General features: G+C 35.5%; 2 protein-coding genes across 3 annotated transcripts; one reads left to right on the top strand and one right to left on the bottom strand.

Annotated features, from left to right (window-relative positions):
- The first annotated feature begins 363 nt into the window (after positions 1-363).
- LOC136804427 (uncharacterized) lies at positions 364-4,026 on the top strand. Its single transcript, XM_067061137.1, has 3 exons — positions 364-699; positions 1,806-2,175; positions 3,263-4,026. The coding sequence occupies exons 1-3, from the start codon at positions 424-426 to the stop codon at positions 3,784-3,786; spliced, it is 1,170 nt and encodes a 389-aa protein (XP_066917238.1). The 5' UTR covers positions 364-423; the 3' UTR covers positions 3,787-4,026.
- A 1,526-nt stretch (positions 4,027-5,552) lies between these two features.
- LOC136804305 (uncharacterized) lies at positions 5,553-15,972 on the bottom strand. Of its 2 annotated transcripts, none has more exons than XM_067061010.1 (4): positions 15,893-15,972; positions 13,560-13,916; positions 11,602-11,767; positions 5,553-6,188 (listed from the first exon to the last, which is right to left on the bottom strand). In XM_067061010.1, exons 2-4 carry the CDS (start codon positions 13,911-13,913, stop codon positions 5,764-5,766), a joined length of 945 nt encoding a protein of 314 aa, XP_066917111.1. In that variant the 5' UTR covers positions 13,914-13,916; positions 15,893-15,972; the 3' UTR covers positions 5,553-5,763. The 2 variants fall into 2 exon arrangements, with proteins under 2 accessions (XP_066917111.1, XP_066917112.1); XM_067061011.1 differs by lacking the exon at positions 5,553-6,188 and adding an exon at positions 8,309-8,968.
- Between the last annotated feature and the right edge of the window lie 1,142 nt (positions 15,973-17,114).

Below are 17,114 nucleotides of genomic sequence, written 5' to 3'. Positions count from 1 at the left end.
AACTTTGGCAAGCTATTTTTTTCAAGTCATAAAGAATATTATTGGAGTGACAAAAGGGATTCAAAAGTATACACGCAGTTGAAATTCTGCATTTCAGAGTTGAAAAATGTTGATAAAATATATTGCACACTTATGAAAAATTCGAAAATAATTTTTTTGTGCATTAGGAGTAATGTTCAAGCTCTACCAATCCTTATACCTAAATAATTCAAAGAAATAAAATTATGACGGAATATTGTTGGATTTTTCATACCAATTTTGAAATACAGGCGGCAACGAAGCTCGCTTCAAAGAGACATTGAAAGATAAATGTCCAGTCGTTGATATGTTCATGATAAAACTTAAAGTACTGTGAAAGCCAATTGTGTATTTTTCTCTAAAAATCGAAACAAAACAAAAGATTTCTGTTAAACAGGGAATAAGATGTTATTCTTCCTTATCTTGCAACCTATTCTGGTTAATTCCCAATGGTTTTCTGGCGATGAAAAACAACAAACAACAACAAATATTGAAACAGAAGATGCATCAAAACCTTTTCCGGCAACAACGTCTGTTGAATGCATATTAGAATGTCATAGAAAGTTGAGGGAAGGTTATTTTGTTGAAAGGAAAGGACAATGTTTTTGCTTGGAAAGTGAAGATCAGAAGATATATTCGAATGACGATATTAACAATGGAATATTCTATGAGGCTGAGGAGGTAATAAAATTCAAATTGTAAAGATTTTTTTTTAAAGCATTTATTTTGTTTTTTATTGTTGTCTTATCGAATCTTGTCTTGCACAAAATTCTGAGTATCATAACTCTATGAAAAACTTTCTGCAATAAAAAGACTTTCCGTTTTCTTCCTAGCTGGTGAACACCTCTGTGTAACAGATCCACTAGAAATGGCCAAATTTTGTCCCCGGTGGAAAAAATACACTTTAATTTCAGCCCTACTGAGAAATTGACTTTGATTTCATCCCATTTGGAAATTCAATGTAAAAATTTGTGTTCTAAAACCATCCTAACTGGATTTCTTTCTTGAAACAACAACTAGAACTTCTACTCCCGCCGCTGCAATCACCCTATGCTTTGGAAAAGTTTTATCGGGGCTTTTAGACAGGGGTAAGGTGTGCATGAAGTTTTTTCAATATCTTTACAACGTTATTTAAATGTCAAAAGATGTTGGTTTACTTGAAATTGATCTTTCTCGATGCACCTTTTCAACTGCAATTGGCAGCTACGGTCGAAAAGGTGTATCTCTTAAGGTCACACATCTTGTTGAGACCATTAGTGAAGTATTTTGAAGTATTTTCAACAGAGATAACTGTTTATAGAAAGTTTTAGAATACCTCTTTCTCACAGACCCAGTAAAATCTTTTCAGCCAGTAGGGATAAAATAAACGGACTGAAACTCGATGGGGCTCTATATTTCCATATTTTTTAATGCCTGGGATTCATATTCTTTTGTTTTCAAGTCAGAAAATTGGCAATAAAATTGAAGTATAATAGGAAAATTTCAACTTTTTACCCCCTGAAAATCGAAATTTGTTCAAAATTGGTCAAATTAGTCCCGCTAAAGCCTAAGGGTCGTAAAATTCCCAAAATTTTCCTTTGTTTTCTCCGTTTTAGTCCCGGTAAGGGTCCAAAGTTCGAAAGTCGGGCGGCACCCCCCGTCAGCTCGCAACCCTAGTACCCCCCTCCCCCGGGGTGAGAAAGGGGTGTATTAGAGTGGAAGAAGAAGCTTTCCAAAGAATTTATAATATCGTATATAGGCACATTTTTAAAATCTAATATACTTAATTCATTTCTGTATTATTCTAGAAACTACCATTACGAAGTTGTGCGGAGATTAAAGAAAAATGCCCGCATTGTGTCCCTGGATTTTACTCACTTGAGTCCAGCAATGAACAATATAATGTGTTTTGCAATTTGACTGCTCATGGTGTCAGCTACCCGACATGTAGAGGTGTGAAAGACTATTGTCCAACATTTGGGACAGGTTTTTATAACTTTGAATCAACCGATGGCGGGGGCGTTAGGGTGTTTTGCATGCTCACCACAAATGGAGCAGTCAGTGATGGTTCTTGTAAAGCAATCAAAGAATTTCGGTCAGGATTACCATCAGGGTTTTATATGTTTGAGATATTTGGTCAACTTACTGAAGTCTATTGTGATATGGTAGTCAAAGGAGGTGAGTAGATAGAGTTTTTTTAGTTCAGTTGTTGTTTAAGACAATGTATTTCAATGTTCATTTTCTAAACAATGCCTAATACATCAGTCTCCAGAACTAGAAAATTCTCGAAAAAAATCAAGTTCCCCGTGGATATTTCGTCAACTTACTGAAGTCTATTGTGATATGGTAGTCGAAGGAGTTTAGTAGATACTCTAAGGTCCCAAATAGTAGGGGGCTCCGAAGAAAAGTGGGGGTGGTCCGAATGAACACGCGATAAAACCTTTTCATAAAAACCCAGGAAATATCAATAAGACACGCAAGGATGGGCTTTACCAACTAAACATCCAAGTTTAAAAAATTGCACAAAATTCTCACAAAATGGTAAAGATGAAAAACAGAAAACTAGAAAATTAATAAACGGGCTGCATTGGGTCTTAATAAGAATAGGGGTGTCCGAAAATTTATAACCGGGTGGGGATGTTTATTCGGGATCTTTGAGTAGGGTTTAGTTCAATAGTTGTTTAATACAATAATATCAATGTTGATGAAACTCGAGCCTGTATTACTCGAATGTTTCCTTAATTCCGACAGGTTTGCTTGTGCCTCATAAAACAAGTGGTACTGTGTCCATAACTCGAAAATTCCATAACTCGAACAAATTAATATTTCCCGTGCGTCAGTGTTTGAGTGTAGAGGCTTCATTTTGTGATTTGGATTTCTTTATGGATATCAAACTCTTATCACATGTCTCAGCGGTCTTGGTTACTAGGTTTGAGAGTCTTATTCCTCGTGCGCAACAATAATCTGTTACCCTAAGAGAAGAAGTTTTGGCGAGAAGAAATTTTGGTGCAATTAGGCGGAATTTATTTTGGCAATTCAATAAATATCTTGAATTCGGCGAAAATTAATTTTGGCGAAAGACCAATTTTTGTTCAATATCTTAGCTGAAAAAAGAGTATAAAAGGCGTTTTTAGGAGAAACTAAATTGAAAGAAAATTAAATTTCGCGAGAATTTATTTTGGCGAATAACCTATAAATTTAAATTTCTTTTCACCAAAATTTCTTCCCTTAAGGTATTATCTTATTTTCTCTTTCTGATATCAAGGTGGATGGTTGGCCATTGGAAATGTAACGTTGGAAAAAGAAAGCGAGGTACGAACCATGTTCGAGCATATAAAGCCTGGATACCAGATTTCTCAACTGCAAAACATCCGTAACGGTTATTTCATGTTATCAACCCCAGAAGTCAAAGAATTGTTTACCAATGGTGGTTATACTGAAGTCAGAGTTAATTGTTTTAAACCATCGCATGGTAGAACTCTACATATCATTCTTAAAGGAGATAAGGTTGTAAAATGGATGCGACGAGAATCAAAGTCAGAATCTCCATGCGATGAAGAAATTCAGTATCTCACCAACGATACATCTAAAATGGCAAATGAGCCATGTGGGAATATTAGAATAGGTGGAAACAGGAGATCTTTATGGTACGATCATTTGCTTTGGGTGCCTGGCAGAACACATATTCTCTTTATGGACACAACTGAAAAGACAAGAGTAGAATGTGATGACTTCTATAAACAAGAAAATTACCACGAGCCTGGATATTGGTTCTATTTTGTTCGCTAATAAGGAAGAACATCAAAGTGTTTTGGTTAATACACTTTTTCAACCCTAGCCGTCCGTGCGGGTGGGCATTTTTTTATCCGTTTTACCACCCTAAAACCGTCCCAGTCTTTCTTTCGCACCTATAGGCAATAGAAGAAGGTGGTCAAAAAAGGATTGGATCGAGTTTAACTGTAAACCATTCCTGCGTGGCAATTGGCGGCTACGATCGAAAAGGTGTATTAGTACTAGAGAATTAAATGTCTGTTTTATAAGCATATAAAAATCCGAAAACATGCTCGGAGATGCCCAGGTTGAAGGCTGAAAAATGCTTATAAGGATACTTATGTCCCAAGCAAAACTCCAGGGAAATTTCGAAAATCCGTAAAATCCCATCCAAAAACAGCTCAATTCAGGAAAATACATTTTTCATAGGCTCAGATAATGCTTAGTATATGCTTAAATTTGCGCCATATCTAAGCCTAAATATGCTTACAAGTACAATGCTCATAAAAAATTAGTGACACATGTAGTGACACCCCTATGCAAATACGCCAAATCTCCTGCTTGCAGCATCACGAAAATTGCCAAAAATCTGTTCACCATGCAAAGATAGTGAAAAATAGCCAAAAAGACTTTGCAATTACGCCGTCACGGAAAAAAAGTCCCAATCGCGCCGTCGTGTAAAGCACTTGAGGAGCTTTAAAAAAGAACTATTTATAATATATGGAGTATGAACGTATTCTATGCTTTGACAGTGAAAAAATGGCGATCCTTTAGAAAGAGTATTTCTGTAGAAAACTTTCAGAATAAGATTGACTCAGAGAGGGGGACAGTCCTTCCGATGAACTGAACAGGTCCTATCCAGGAGAGAAAAATCACTGCGCTTAGCTGACTCCACTAACGCGTTATCGCGACACATCGAGCTGTTGGTGTATAGTAGAGGGGGTCTATCTAACAAATCCTGCGTTACTAGAAATAGACAAAAAGAACGACAAATTTTAAAAATAACGACAAATTTAGCCGTCCACAAACCCGACTAAAGCGACTGTACCACCCCTACGGATTTATTCCTCTTTGTTTACCACAGGAATTAACTACATGGTTTAAAAGAACAAAAAATTACGCATGCGTGTTACAATGGTAGGATCCGCAAGACGAACCTACTGAGGAGATATACTCAAACGACTCGGGAGGACTGTGCATCTTCGCATGGTCAAACCTGACAAGTATTAGTAACCACACCACAGAGCCAGACATATCTCCCCACACTCTTCTGACTCTTGTAGCGATTCCCCTCACATGACATGGGTTGACCCGGGCGAAGGTATATTTACAAGTGAATCACAGCACCGAGTGGGGATCGAGCCCCAACCTCCTGCACTACACTACTGCGCATTTTAATGATTGTTTTGACTATTATTTGTTAGGCACTATAAGTATAAATAATCGACTATTTTATTTCTACACTGCACAAATAATTTTTTTTTGAATAGATCTTTCCCTCAAGTTTCAGATATATATCTTGTTAGTATGAAAGTTCTTTAAGAGTTTCTCTCAAAAACGATTTAAACGCAATTAGATCGATGATTGTATTAGATTGTATTTTTACACGTTTTAAAATTGTAAAATAAGGCGAAAATAAAAAAATGCAGTGTTTCCGGAATGCGGGTGAAGGAAAAAAGCTCTCATGCGGCCGGCCGGAAAAAATTATTTTTTGCTATTTTTGATAGCTTAAGATCATTGAAATGGAACTTTAAAGATAATTTTTATGTACAAACAGTATGGACTAAGATTTTTTCTACAGTGATTAGATTGACAAATGCGTGATAAAATTTCTATTATTGGTCTTCAGAGGTTGAAATATTCTTAACCTCTGATCAGAGATTTGCTTTAATTATCTGATGAAATATTGCCAGTTTCCTTTGGACTGATAATTCGCTTGTGGGTTCCAATCGTCACATTCGAATCTTTCATAATGTAATATAACATGTGCTGTATCTATGACCTAAGTGTATGATCATAATAGAGAATTCCAGGATGTATTTCTTCCCAGTCGGTACCAGTAATTTGTTGCTCACAAGGTTTACTTGAAATCAATGAATTATCATTTTCCAAAAATCGTACATTTCCACACATTCCTGTAATCACATTTTGTTCTCTATTGATAAACTGGTATGTTTTGGTTCCGTACAACACAGCATCAAGCGTTCTACCATGCCAGGGTTTGAAGCATTTCACTCGTACTTCACTGTATCCATGACTTTGAAAAAGACTTTGAACATTGTTGTGGTTAAGTAGGAATTGTTCATTTTGGGTTGGTTGTATTTGATGGAGAGATGGTGGATTGGCAATGTACGTGTCATAGACTGACCCGATTTGATTTTGATCGTTCAGTGTTATATTCCCTATTAATAACCATCCTCCTGTTTGATAAAAATGAAAAAATGCACATTTTTATTTCCAAGGACATTTCGATGACTCGATTTTGAATGAAAACACGATTATTTTTTAAAAGAACAAACTAATATAAGAACATAACACTTTGATGGCCAAAATGTTAAGAACAATATTTTAAAGATTAGCAGACCTTAAAACACCCCATTTCTTAAGAAAATAGGCAAAAATACTCAAAAAATGGTAAAAATAAGAACATGTTAAGAACATTTTAGGCTTAAAACACTTGTTCTCGTAAAAAAAGCTTGTACATAGACAACCATGCATAACAGACTCCAATGGAAAACTTGACTAAAAGTTCGAACCATGCAGGTGAGAAAAAATCCTACAATTAGAAGCCCAACTGGGAAATCGACTCTAATTTTATCCCCATTTTAAAAATTTCTACCCTTACAGTGCATCTCTAGTTTTCCCGACCCTTACAGTTGGAAAAGGCACCCTTAGGACCCGCACATACCCGTCGGTCCTTTTGCCCAGCTGCCCCCCCCCCGGGATTTGGCACCTAAGAGTACCTGGTTATATGCATTTAACAAATATATATTTTTTCTTTGACTTTTAAATACAATATATTTGGACCAAGAGATAAACATTAAAATCAATATAAATGTTATTAGAATAAATTAGTTAAAAAAACGAATAATAAGAGGTAAACAAATCTGAAAAGTATCACAAATCCACATAGGATGGTGGCATAACCTTGCGGTCACGACGGTCGCAAATTTATATATAATTGATAATATCTACTTGAGTGTGACGGTAAAACAATCATTCAGAACACAAATAGTGACGATTTATTAAAATTCGTCCTTTGTTTTTATCATTGATTGTCTCTGTGTCCATTGGGGTGGTTTTAAGAGAGGAGATTGAAAGGAAAAGAAATATCTATCTCATCAAAAAATTGAGTAATTTGACTAAAAACATTAATGCATGCTTATAAATAGTGATTTTTATGGATAAAGATTCAATTATTGAGGCAAGAAAACATTTTCGTGAAAATCTGCTTCAACCATCATTTATCGATGATGGTACCCTACTTTCATGCAAAAAATCAGGAAAAATTAATAATCCAGTTTTCAACAAAGTCCAAAAAACCCTTTTTTAGCCTTTTTTTGGCTGCAACTTGCCTCCCAAAACTTTTTCTCGAAATTGGGCTCCGTCACATTCGAGTGTTTACATTTAGGCACCTTTGTGCAAAAAAATCATAAAGAATGAAAGAGCTAATCGCGAGACAAGCGAATAACTAATTAATTGGAAATGCGCTTATAAAAAAATATCGAATTTGGCCAATTTCTCTAAAAAACTCTTCAAGCAGCCAAAATTTCATGTCTAAACACTAACGTTCTTCAAAACTAATCCTTCATGTGCAAAAAAACAACAATCTAATCAAAAATCAAAAAATTGAGTAATTTGGCTATATGATTAAAGATTCAATTTTCGAGGCGAAATTTTTTTTGTTAAAACCTGCTTCAACCATCTTTTACCAATGATGGTACCCTACTTTCATTCAAACGAACGAACGAACGAACGGTTAATTTATAGAACCTCCAACAGGCTAGGTCTAAAAAGTCAATAGATTATAAGTTATCAACTCAGAAATGTTATTTAAAGTTTGGGAAATTTTAATTATTATTCCTTCTGATGATACTTAATCGGATTAACTTTCGCGAAAACACATGAGGTTTCTGACTCGCGAAATTAAATCCACAGCGAAATTTTTAAAATCGCATTTTTGGCGGATAATCCAGAAAATTTCGCGATTTTTTTCGATCGATTTAATCCGATTTTAGTAAAACGGACAAACATTAAAGCTACTTTTTGCTGAGAAAATCCAAAATTTTGGGCCTTTTTATCCCGGACCAATTTAAAGATGACCCTTGACCCACCCATACCAAGATAATTACTCTCTAATTCGATCTTCAAGGGATAAAAAGTTCTCTTCGAATTAGAAAAGGACTTAAATTACAGAAAGTAATTTATACCCCTCATTACCTGAGGGGACTAATATTTTAGGTCGAGTTGCAGAAAGATTCCAGTAATAGAGGTTTCGAATTATAGAAAGTTGATTGTATGACAATATCAGCAAAGTTTGTTGAAAGAGAAAACTCATCCTCGGCCTGTTAAAATGCATCCAGATCGAACACAGTAGACTCCCCATAATTCGAATATCTATAAGTAGAATGTTTCCTTAACTCCGACAAGTTTTCTCGTCCTTTCAAATAACAATACCTTACTCCACAACTCTCAAATTTTTTCTGATCTCTAATAAATTTGCGTGAATGTTCGAGTTATAGAGACTCCACTGTATCAAAATTTAAAATATATATTCAAAATCACTAACTACACAAGCCCCACATCGGCCAACTTTGATTTTCATTTCAGCTGCTGCTCCAGTCTTCCTGGTATGTGTCCTGGCCAACTTCTCATTACCATTCGACGTAACTCTATAATACCACACCATCAGCTTCCTTATATGATGTAACTATGATAACATATTCGACATTAGCTTGGTAAGGCTCAACAATGGTCTGGCTACCACCCACACCACGAAGACCCGTTAAAAGACTCCTAAGACTCCGATCTACACGGAAACTGATCCATTCGCTATTACTACCTGCATCAACCACAGAAAGAACTTTGCTATACGCAGAACTATATATGGCGGTCATCATAAATTTGAATTTGAGTGTGTATTGAGGACAGCCAGATGATGTTGTGCCAATTTCCGTTATCCCTGAACTCAGTTCGTATGCTGAAAAGTTAGAAAAAAATAAGGGATTAAGGGATTAAGGTCGGTCTAAAGTAAGTCTGTGACAGCAGTCGGGGTGTCGAGGCTCCTTTTTCGATAGTTATCTACCCGCCGAAGGTAGGAGAGGGCGCCACTCTTTCTCCCTGGATTGCTCCCTTACCTTTACCCTTCTCTTGATTGCTTATCATCAAATAGAAGAGAGGCATCAAGTAACATTTTTTGAGTCTTTGGTATGATCTGGCCAAGGATTGAACCCACGACTTTGCGCACCGTAGCTGAATGCTTTACCTTCAAGCTATGACCACTAAGGTCGGTTTTGCATGTACCCCCCCCCTAGCACCACGTACGATTTTTCATATTTTTAAAAATCTTCTCGCAATGTCAGTGTATTCAGCTTAAATAAATATATCAACTTTTTAGTATTAGATCAACCATTAATCCTATATGCTGATATAATAACTCTGGACACTTCAAGCCTTAAAATTTAATTTGGATGTGTAAATATTATAATACACCGTTTAGGAGTCTCGAGCGTGTTCTACCGTAAAAACCGTAGGTAAAAATGCGGACTTTAGTACTGTGGAAGGTTAGAGGAATGTAAACATTGTCAATTTTTTTCTTTCCTTTAAAGAGAATGGTTTAGATATTTGAACATGATATCAATGATAATTTTATAGATCTCTCCTAAAAATTTCACAAAAATTCATCTAGAGGAAAGGAAGTTATGGTTAGGTAGCTAGGTTTCCTTACGAGAACCGGAATTTTACCTACCGTTTTTTTACGGGAAAGAGCGGTCGCTAAAATCAAAACAATGGAAACTTGTTTGGACGCATGCACAGTTGACACTACTAAACGGCGATTGTTTCCCTTCTATGTACTCATTAAATTCATTACATAATGTAATAAAAATAGAATGCTGACTAAAAACAATCATTTAGACCCTTTCTGTGGTTGCCGAACTAACTCTGTTGAAAACACTAAAACACTTTCTTCTGCACTGCTCTATATATTCCCATGCAAGACAATCTTTGTTCGACAAACTTCAGACCCTAGGCATTATTTTTCATCCGCCGCTTAACCCTCCTTTTTTCTGTCGGCTTTTATTATATGGGGATGAAAGTTTGAGTTCAAATCTAAATAAATCTATTCTTTGTTCTGTTGTTGAATTTCTTAACGAAACTGGAAGGTTTAGCGGTGCTTTATTTTAGGCTTTTACCTAACAACTGTAGCTTCCTTCTCCAAGATTTTTTTTTCCTTTATTTACTTATTTATTTATTTTTTACATAGTCTAGTACCTCTGGCGATATAACGTTAGTTCCTAGCAGGGGGAGGGACTATATTTTATGTTTAAGTAATGTTTTGTAATATATGTTCGTAGTGTACAGGTGTTTTTGTTTCAAAAAAAAAAAAAAAAAAAAAAAAAAAAAACAATCATGAAAATCATTTAAAATGGGTTGAGAGGGTGTCTTTGTTATTAAGCATTAAACTAAACAATCTAATAGATTCTGGGTTTGTAAAATACCAAAAAGATTAGGTGACTAAAGTCTGTCTCGAAATAATTTGCAGCTGGAGACAAAAATGGCTGTAACTTTTGATAGAATTCGAATCAAGTTGCGATTAAGTGCTTGTTAAAAAGATATTCGTGAGTGGAATATTATCAAGTAAAAAAATTGAGAAAAAAAAGGAAAATGAAAATGAAAAATGAAGAAGAAAAAAATCAACTTTTTGTAGAAATGTGGTATAGTTACCATTTTCACAGGAGTGATTCTTCAATCTTAGATCATCATCACTGTCAAAAAAGTTTTCAAAAATATTCATTCAATCAAAAGATATCAAACAAAGTTTATTGCTGGTTGACTCTAAAAAATAGTAAAAACTGGTAAAAAACGACAAAAAAACAGCCTTTTGTCGATCAACCAGCAATAAACTTTGTTTGATATCTTTTGATTGAATGAATATTTTTGAAAAGTTTTTTCACATTGATGATGATCTAAGATTGAAGAGTCACTCCTGTGAAAATGGTAATTATACCACATTTCTACAAAAAGTTGATTTTTTTCTTCTTCATTTTTCATTTTCATATTCCTTTTTTTTCTCAATTTTTTTACTTGATAATATCCCACTCACGAATATCTTTTTAACGAGCACAAAATCGCAACTTGATTCGAATTCTATCAAAGGTTACAGCCATTTTTTTCTCCAGCTGCAAATTATTTCGAGACAGACTTTAGCTCAAAACAATAACATTTCAAGTTAATTTGCACCCCAGTTTTTAGCAGCAGTTGCAGATTTGAAGCAATTTTTCTCTAGCTTAAATGTGTCACCACTACCCGTGGAGCATTAAAGTATAAGCCCGAATGGCTAGAATTTAGAATTCTAGCTCAAAAGGCTTATACTTCAATGCTCCTACCCCTTTCCAAGGGTAGTGGACCTTAGGATCTGAGGATCCAAAAGTTCAAAAATGGTCCAATAAGGCTCATAATATAGCCTGGAAGTATATAAACCCGAGACAAATTGAAATATGCGATTAAATTTAAGAGATGGCCCAAACTCGACTTTCTCGCCCGAACTCCAAATTTCGAAAAACGAGGAAATAAGCTTAATTCTCAATAGATTTCGACCATCATTGTACTTACCATCTGTATCATTTATGGTTGGACCTGGTGTGCAAGTATAAACCACTGGATCTAAGCAACCTGGAAAACGACATTCACACGTGGAGGTGTCTGTATCATAGTTTGGTTTACAGTATGTGAATTCATTTGGACATTTAAGGTTTGGATCTCCAACACTGCAATTACTCTGAAATAAATCACAAAATAACTCTGGTTTTTGATTCTGTACGGCAGGAGTTTGTCTTGGAAATATAAACGGAAACAGACTTAAGTTGAGATCCTGGGAAATCGACTCTTCTTGTTCTTCTTAGAAAAATAACTTAAAGGTTTTGTTTTTTAATAAAAGTGATATCGTTTGCTTACTCATCAATTTTAATTCACAAGCTTTTTCACATTGAAAATTTCTTTCAATCTTCGAAAAATTTCATATTCTTAAAGAAAAGCTCCTTCTTTTAGTTTCCACACGGAATGAAGCCATTCTATGGGTTAGAAGTGACGTAACACTTGAATACAACCAATAGAAAGGCTTCATTTCGTTTCGGAGCGAAACGGAACCGTCACGTGCGAACATGGTCCAACAAAAGCTTCCCATTATAGCTTCCATACAAAATATTAATTTTGCTGAAAGTTTTTTGAATTTCTTTTTCTTTAAAAACCTTCTATTTTATTTTTTTTTATTCATAGAATTATATTTCACAGGTCTATCGACCTCTACGAAATAATTTTAGATTTATAAATTGTCTAATTCTTCATCTGTCGTCCAGTCGTGAAGATATGGACAGAAGAGAAGACGTTGTTTTGGTCTTTGTCCTAGGTTTTCGAACTAGGCGAAGGTTTGTTCTAGGGCTTCCTCTTACATGCCAAACGAAATCGTCATCTTTGGAATTCATTTTTCGCGCCTTTTGGCACATATCTTTAATAATTTTTCTTTCGTTGATGGTGAAGTCGTCTGTGATGCTAAAGCCACCAATTTCATTGAATCGTTTCAGCTTATGCAGATTTTGCATTATCCGTTCTTTTTCCTCTATACTTTTTAAGATCAACTTGATTGGACGCCAATGTAGCCCTTTTCGGTTTTGTCCAATGCGATGATGGTGGGACGGTTTGATATCTTGGACGCCAATGTTACCTAGTATACCTTCAATATCAATTCTGTCTTGTTCCTGTTGTTCCTCTTTGTTATCTACCTCTAATTCCATCATTCCATGTATAATAATATTTCGTTTTCTTGATTCGATGTCTCTGTCTTCATTCTTGTTTTCTTGTTGGTGTTCTCTCACTGCTGATTTGATATTATCCTTGTGTTTCTTAGTTAGTATTTCAGCGTATGTTTTTTCTGATGATTTTTCTATGTAATTCGTCGTTAGTTTTATTTCTTCTTTTATAATCGCTTGGTTTTATTTCAAAGTCAGCCATCTTATTGGTTAAGATGTTTTCGATATCGTTCTTAAGGCTGCGGTTCTTGGCTAGCTGGTTGTTGAGCTTTTTAATGACGTCGTCCTTCTTCTCAATCTCCCTCTGCATCATATGATACGAGTTCTCACCTATTTTACTCATTAGAGATCGTGTTATCCGCACGCAATTCTGACATAGATATTGTTCGTTATAAGTGTTGGCAAAAATTTGCAGCTGATAAAGCGGTAATTGTGTGCACTCGTAGTGTACCATGCGGTGGCATTTTCGGCATTTTAGACGGTTTTGGTCATCGTCATCTGAGCAGGAGGTGAGAGAGCATGTTTGGTTTTGTTTAGCTTCTTCAAATGGTTGTTTTTCTTGCTTTTTGTCGGTTTTTTCGTTCATGTTTTTGATTTTGCTAAATTTCAACCATTTTTGAAGAACTGCACAAAATGCGTGTTGACTAACTGACGTCAAATAAAAAGTGATATAGTATCGGGGAAAAATGATATACAAGGGAGAGGGATTATGTGTCCAATTTCGGTATTCTTTAGGAATTCATACTTTAATACTTAGGATAATACCTTTATAACGAAGTATTGATATCCCGTTTGATCTGTTAAAATTTGCTGGTCAATATAATGATCTGTGTCAAAAAGTTGACAATCAAAAAATGACCCAGCCGGAAAAATATTGAAGGAGATACAGCTGTTAACCCGGATACATTCTGCTTTGCAATGGCTAACACTTTTAACCATGGTTGTTTGAATAGATGTTGGCCCTTGGAGCTTCTTGTTATTAAATCCGGTCATGACGATGTATTGGATTTTGATTTTGGTTCCATTAGGTGATTCAATGATCTTGTTACGAACAATCCTTCCATTGTTGGATGATGCTTGGATCAAAATCAAGATAACGAAGATCAATTTAGGTGACATGGCCTGTAAAAAATAAATTAATATCAATCTTAGAAAATGGATCAAGAATTTGAAATATGATCTAAGTGAGGGGGTGGTCTTTTTTTTCGAAGCTAGCAGCAGTGTGTTAGCTTGACCAGTATACATTTTTTATAGGCCAGCGTCCGAGGTTCAGAAAAGGCCTTAAAGATGGTTTTCGTAGGGCACCCCTTAGATCAGGGCAAATTTTTGATATTATGCTCCTAATAGGGTGTAGAATTGACAAAAAAATTTGCCCTTCGAATCTCCTGCAGTTTTCGAGTGAATCGATTTTTAGTTAATCGATAGAACTTGTCAAGGGTCCCCCCTTTACTAACGGTATTTTCGGAGTCTGAAAATCAAATACCTGATGCTACCAACTGATTCAACGTGAAAAGTAGATAAAGAAAATGGGGTTATTTTTTAAGTTTCGACCACCTGGTGCCGAGAAATGACATTTTTAAGGCGAAAAATCGACGTTTTGGGCGTTTTCCGATGACGTCAGCATTTTCCTAGGAGCATTTTCAGAAAAAATCATTCCCACGGCTGAATAGCCCTGAATTAGTAGTATCCAAAAATGGTATCATTTGTTAACTTTCTATGTCTAAATCTCGAGATAATTCATTTTTAAGGTGGGTAAATATGCTGAAAAACTGCTGACTCAGCAAAAAATATCGATAATTTTCAATATTTAAACCAAAATCTCTCGAGATTTGGACATCGAAAGTTAACAAACCATACCATTTTCGGTTACCCTTGACAAGTTCTATCGATTAACTAAAAATCGATTCACTCGAAAACTGCAGGAGATTCGAAAGGCAATTTTCTTTTGTCAATTCTACACCCTATTAGGAGCATAATATCAAAAATTTGCCCTGATCTAAGGGGTGCCCTACGAAGTGACACAATTCACTACCTCGGCATCTGATAGCTTATAAAGAATTGTGTAATTTCAGCAAACTTGGAAGCATTCTTGCGCTCCGTTAGTAATGAAGTTTCTACAGATGCTTGCAAGTCTTGCAATGGCAAAAATCTACAATTTTTTTGCTAAAGTTAAAAGAATGAAACTTGTAATCAAAGGCTTTGGCACCTCTAAAAACCAATTGCTGGTTCATTTAATATCTCGGAATATGGTACTCTGTACCAGAGTTTATCTAACGTTTATCGCCTCAGAGTACACTCTGTGTGCATTGTCTGTTTGATAAAAAAATTCCCGTACAGAGAGCTCTGCGATGAAGTATGATTTATATATATAGCAACACTTCTCTCATCGTCTCCCCTCTCTCACCAACACTCCATCGCAGCGGTCGGTTTGTAAAATCTCTAATGAGAAAAGACAATGACAACAGACAAAGAAATTGGCCGAAGTGTAAGTTTTGGACTTTAATTAAAATTGATTTTCTGTACCCTTTCTCAACCACCAATGGAAATAGACCACGTTTTATTTTATTTTATGAATAAAGATTTCTAACTCTTTTTATATCAACTGGACATCCCTGTGTCACAGACCCGGTGGACCCCCACCCCGGTAGGAAAATAGGCCAAAAAATCGTCCCCGGTGGAAAGAATATTCTAACATTTCAACCCCACTGCGAAATTGCTCTATGATTTTATCCCAAATTGAAAACTGAATGTAAAAAATTGCACTCCAAAACCATCCCCACTGGAATTTTCGAGCTGGAAACAATAGATTTTCTATCCCCATTGGCATTTTGATAGAAATTTTCATCCCCACTGAGGGAGAAAGTTCTACCGGGGCATTGGGACAGGGGTGTAATTAGGCTAGAAAGTAAAGACCTTGATTTAAAAGAACCTTGTTCCCAGGGCGATACATTTTTTGACGTTTTAACCGTCCCAGTCCTTTTTTCGCACCTATAGACAATAGACGAATGCGTCAAAAAAGGATTGGGACGGTTCTAGTGTGATAAAGTGGACAAAAAAATGCCCGCGCGACTACGGTCGAAAATATATATTGTACTCACCAAATTTTAAACAATTCCTCTCTTTAGAAAATGTTTGTTTTCAAGTCTTCTTCCTTGTTGTTCCCGTTTCTCAGACCTGAACGAAGATAAAACAAAAAGTTGAAAAAAAAATTTGAAGAAAAACTGAGTATTAAAAATGGAAGAAAGCTCATGAATTGGGAATAAAAACAGGTTAAAAACAAGTTTTGAATGAATACTGAAAACGTCATTCAAGCTTCTTTGATTAGTCATAAAACGAAGCCCAATGAATGCTGTTACCATAACTATGGAGACCCAACCACGAAAAATAGATCATTCCATTTTATATCCAAATAGGGGGGGGGGTGGACGAACATTTCTAGGGGGTTATCAGAGAAGAATTTCCAGGGGGTATTTTTTCATTCTTCCAAGGGGTAAAAGGTTATTTCAAAATTTCCAGGGGGCAAAAGACTAATTTTAGTTTTTCCACCCTCACTTTAAGATATGAAAATAATTTTTCCAAGGGTTCTTTAGCAAATTTTGACATTTTCCAGGGGGTATTCACACATTTCTAAAAATCTTTTTTTGCCTTGAAAAGGTTCGTCCACTACCCCCCAGTATGGAAATTTTATGGAACAGCCCAATGGGCCATTCCTTTAGACCCCCTGGAAATCCAGCTCAAATAACCCCCTGGAAATGTTCGTCCACCCCCTGTAAATATTTTGATATTTAGAATGTGGAAATTTTTAAAATTCTTAAATTTGCCAGTTTTTCCCAATTAATCCATTAAAGGCTCAAAATATTCACAAAAATGCCATTTTTTTGCTTCAAGTGTATATTTCTTGTAAAATTTTGGTTGAATTTCGACCCTAACCTAATAAAATACCCTAAGAATATTTTAGGATGATTTTCCCAAAACAAGCTAGATGCTGAATGGACCTACCTGGTGATGAAAGTGTTCCCAAAAATCCGAATCGACCACATTTTGGGTATTACTTGTACGCATCTTTGTGAAAAAAATTGAGAAAAACTAATGATGAAATCTCAAGAAAAAATGCCAAAAAACTGGTTTCCAGCATAATTCCAACATTTTTGGCCAGATATTTTTTTGTTTAAAAATCAAGCTCTGTCACATTTTAGATATTGCCATTTTGTATCACTGTACAAAAAATCAAAAAAAACTATGGATGAAAATTTGAGAAAATGTCAAAAACCGTTTTTTTCCGGCATATTTCCGACATTTTCGGACGGAAAAAAATGTTTT

The sequence above is a fragment of the Clytia hemisphaerica genome, unplaced genomic scaffold (assembly GCF_902728285.1).
Source record: "Clytia hemisphaerica strain Z4C2 unplaced genomic scaffold, Clytia hemisphaerica genome assembly, whole genome shotgun sequence".
In the NCBI taxonomy this organism is placed as follows: domain Eukaryota; kingdom Metazoa; phylum Cnidaria; class Hydrozoa; order Leptothecata; family Clytiidae; genus Clytia; species Clytia hemisphaerica.
This window is presented reverse-complemented; position numbering and strand designations above follow the sequence as displayed.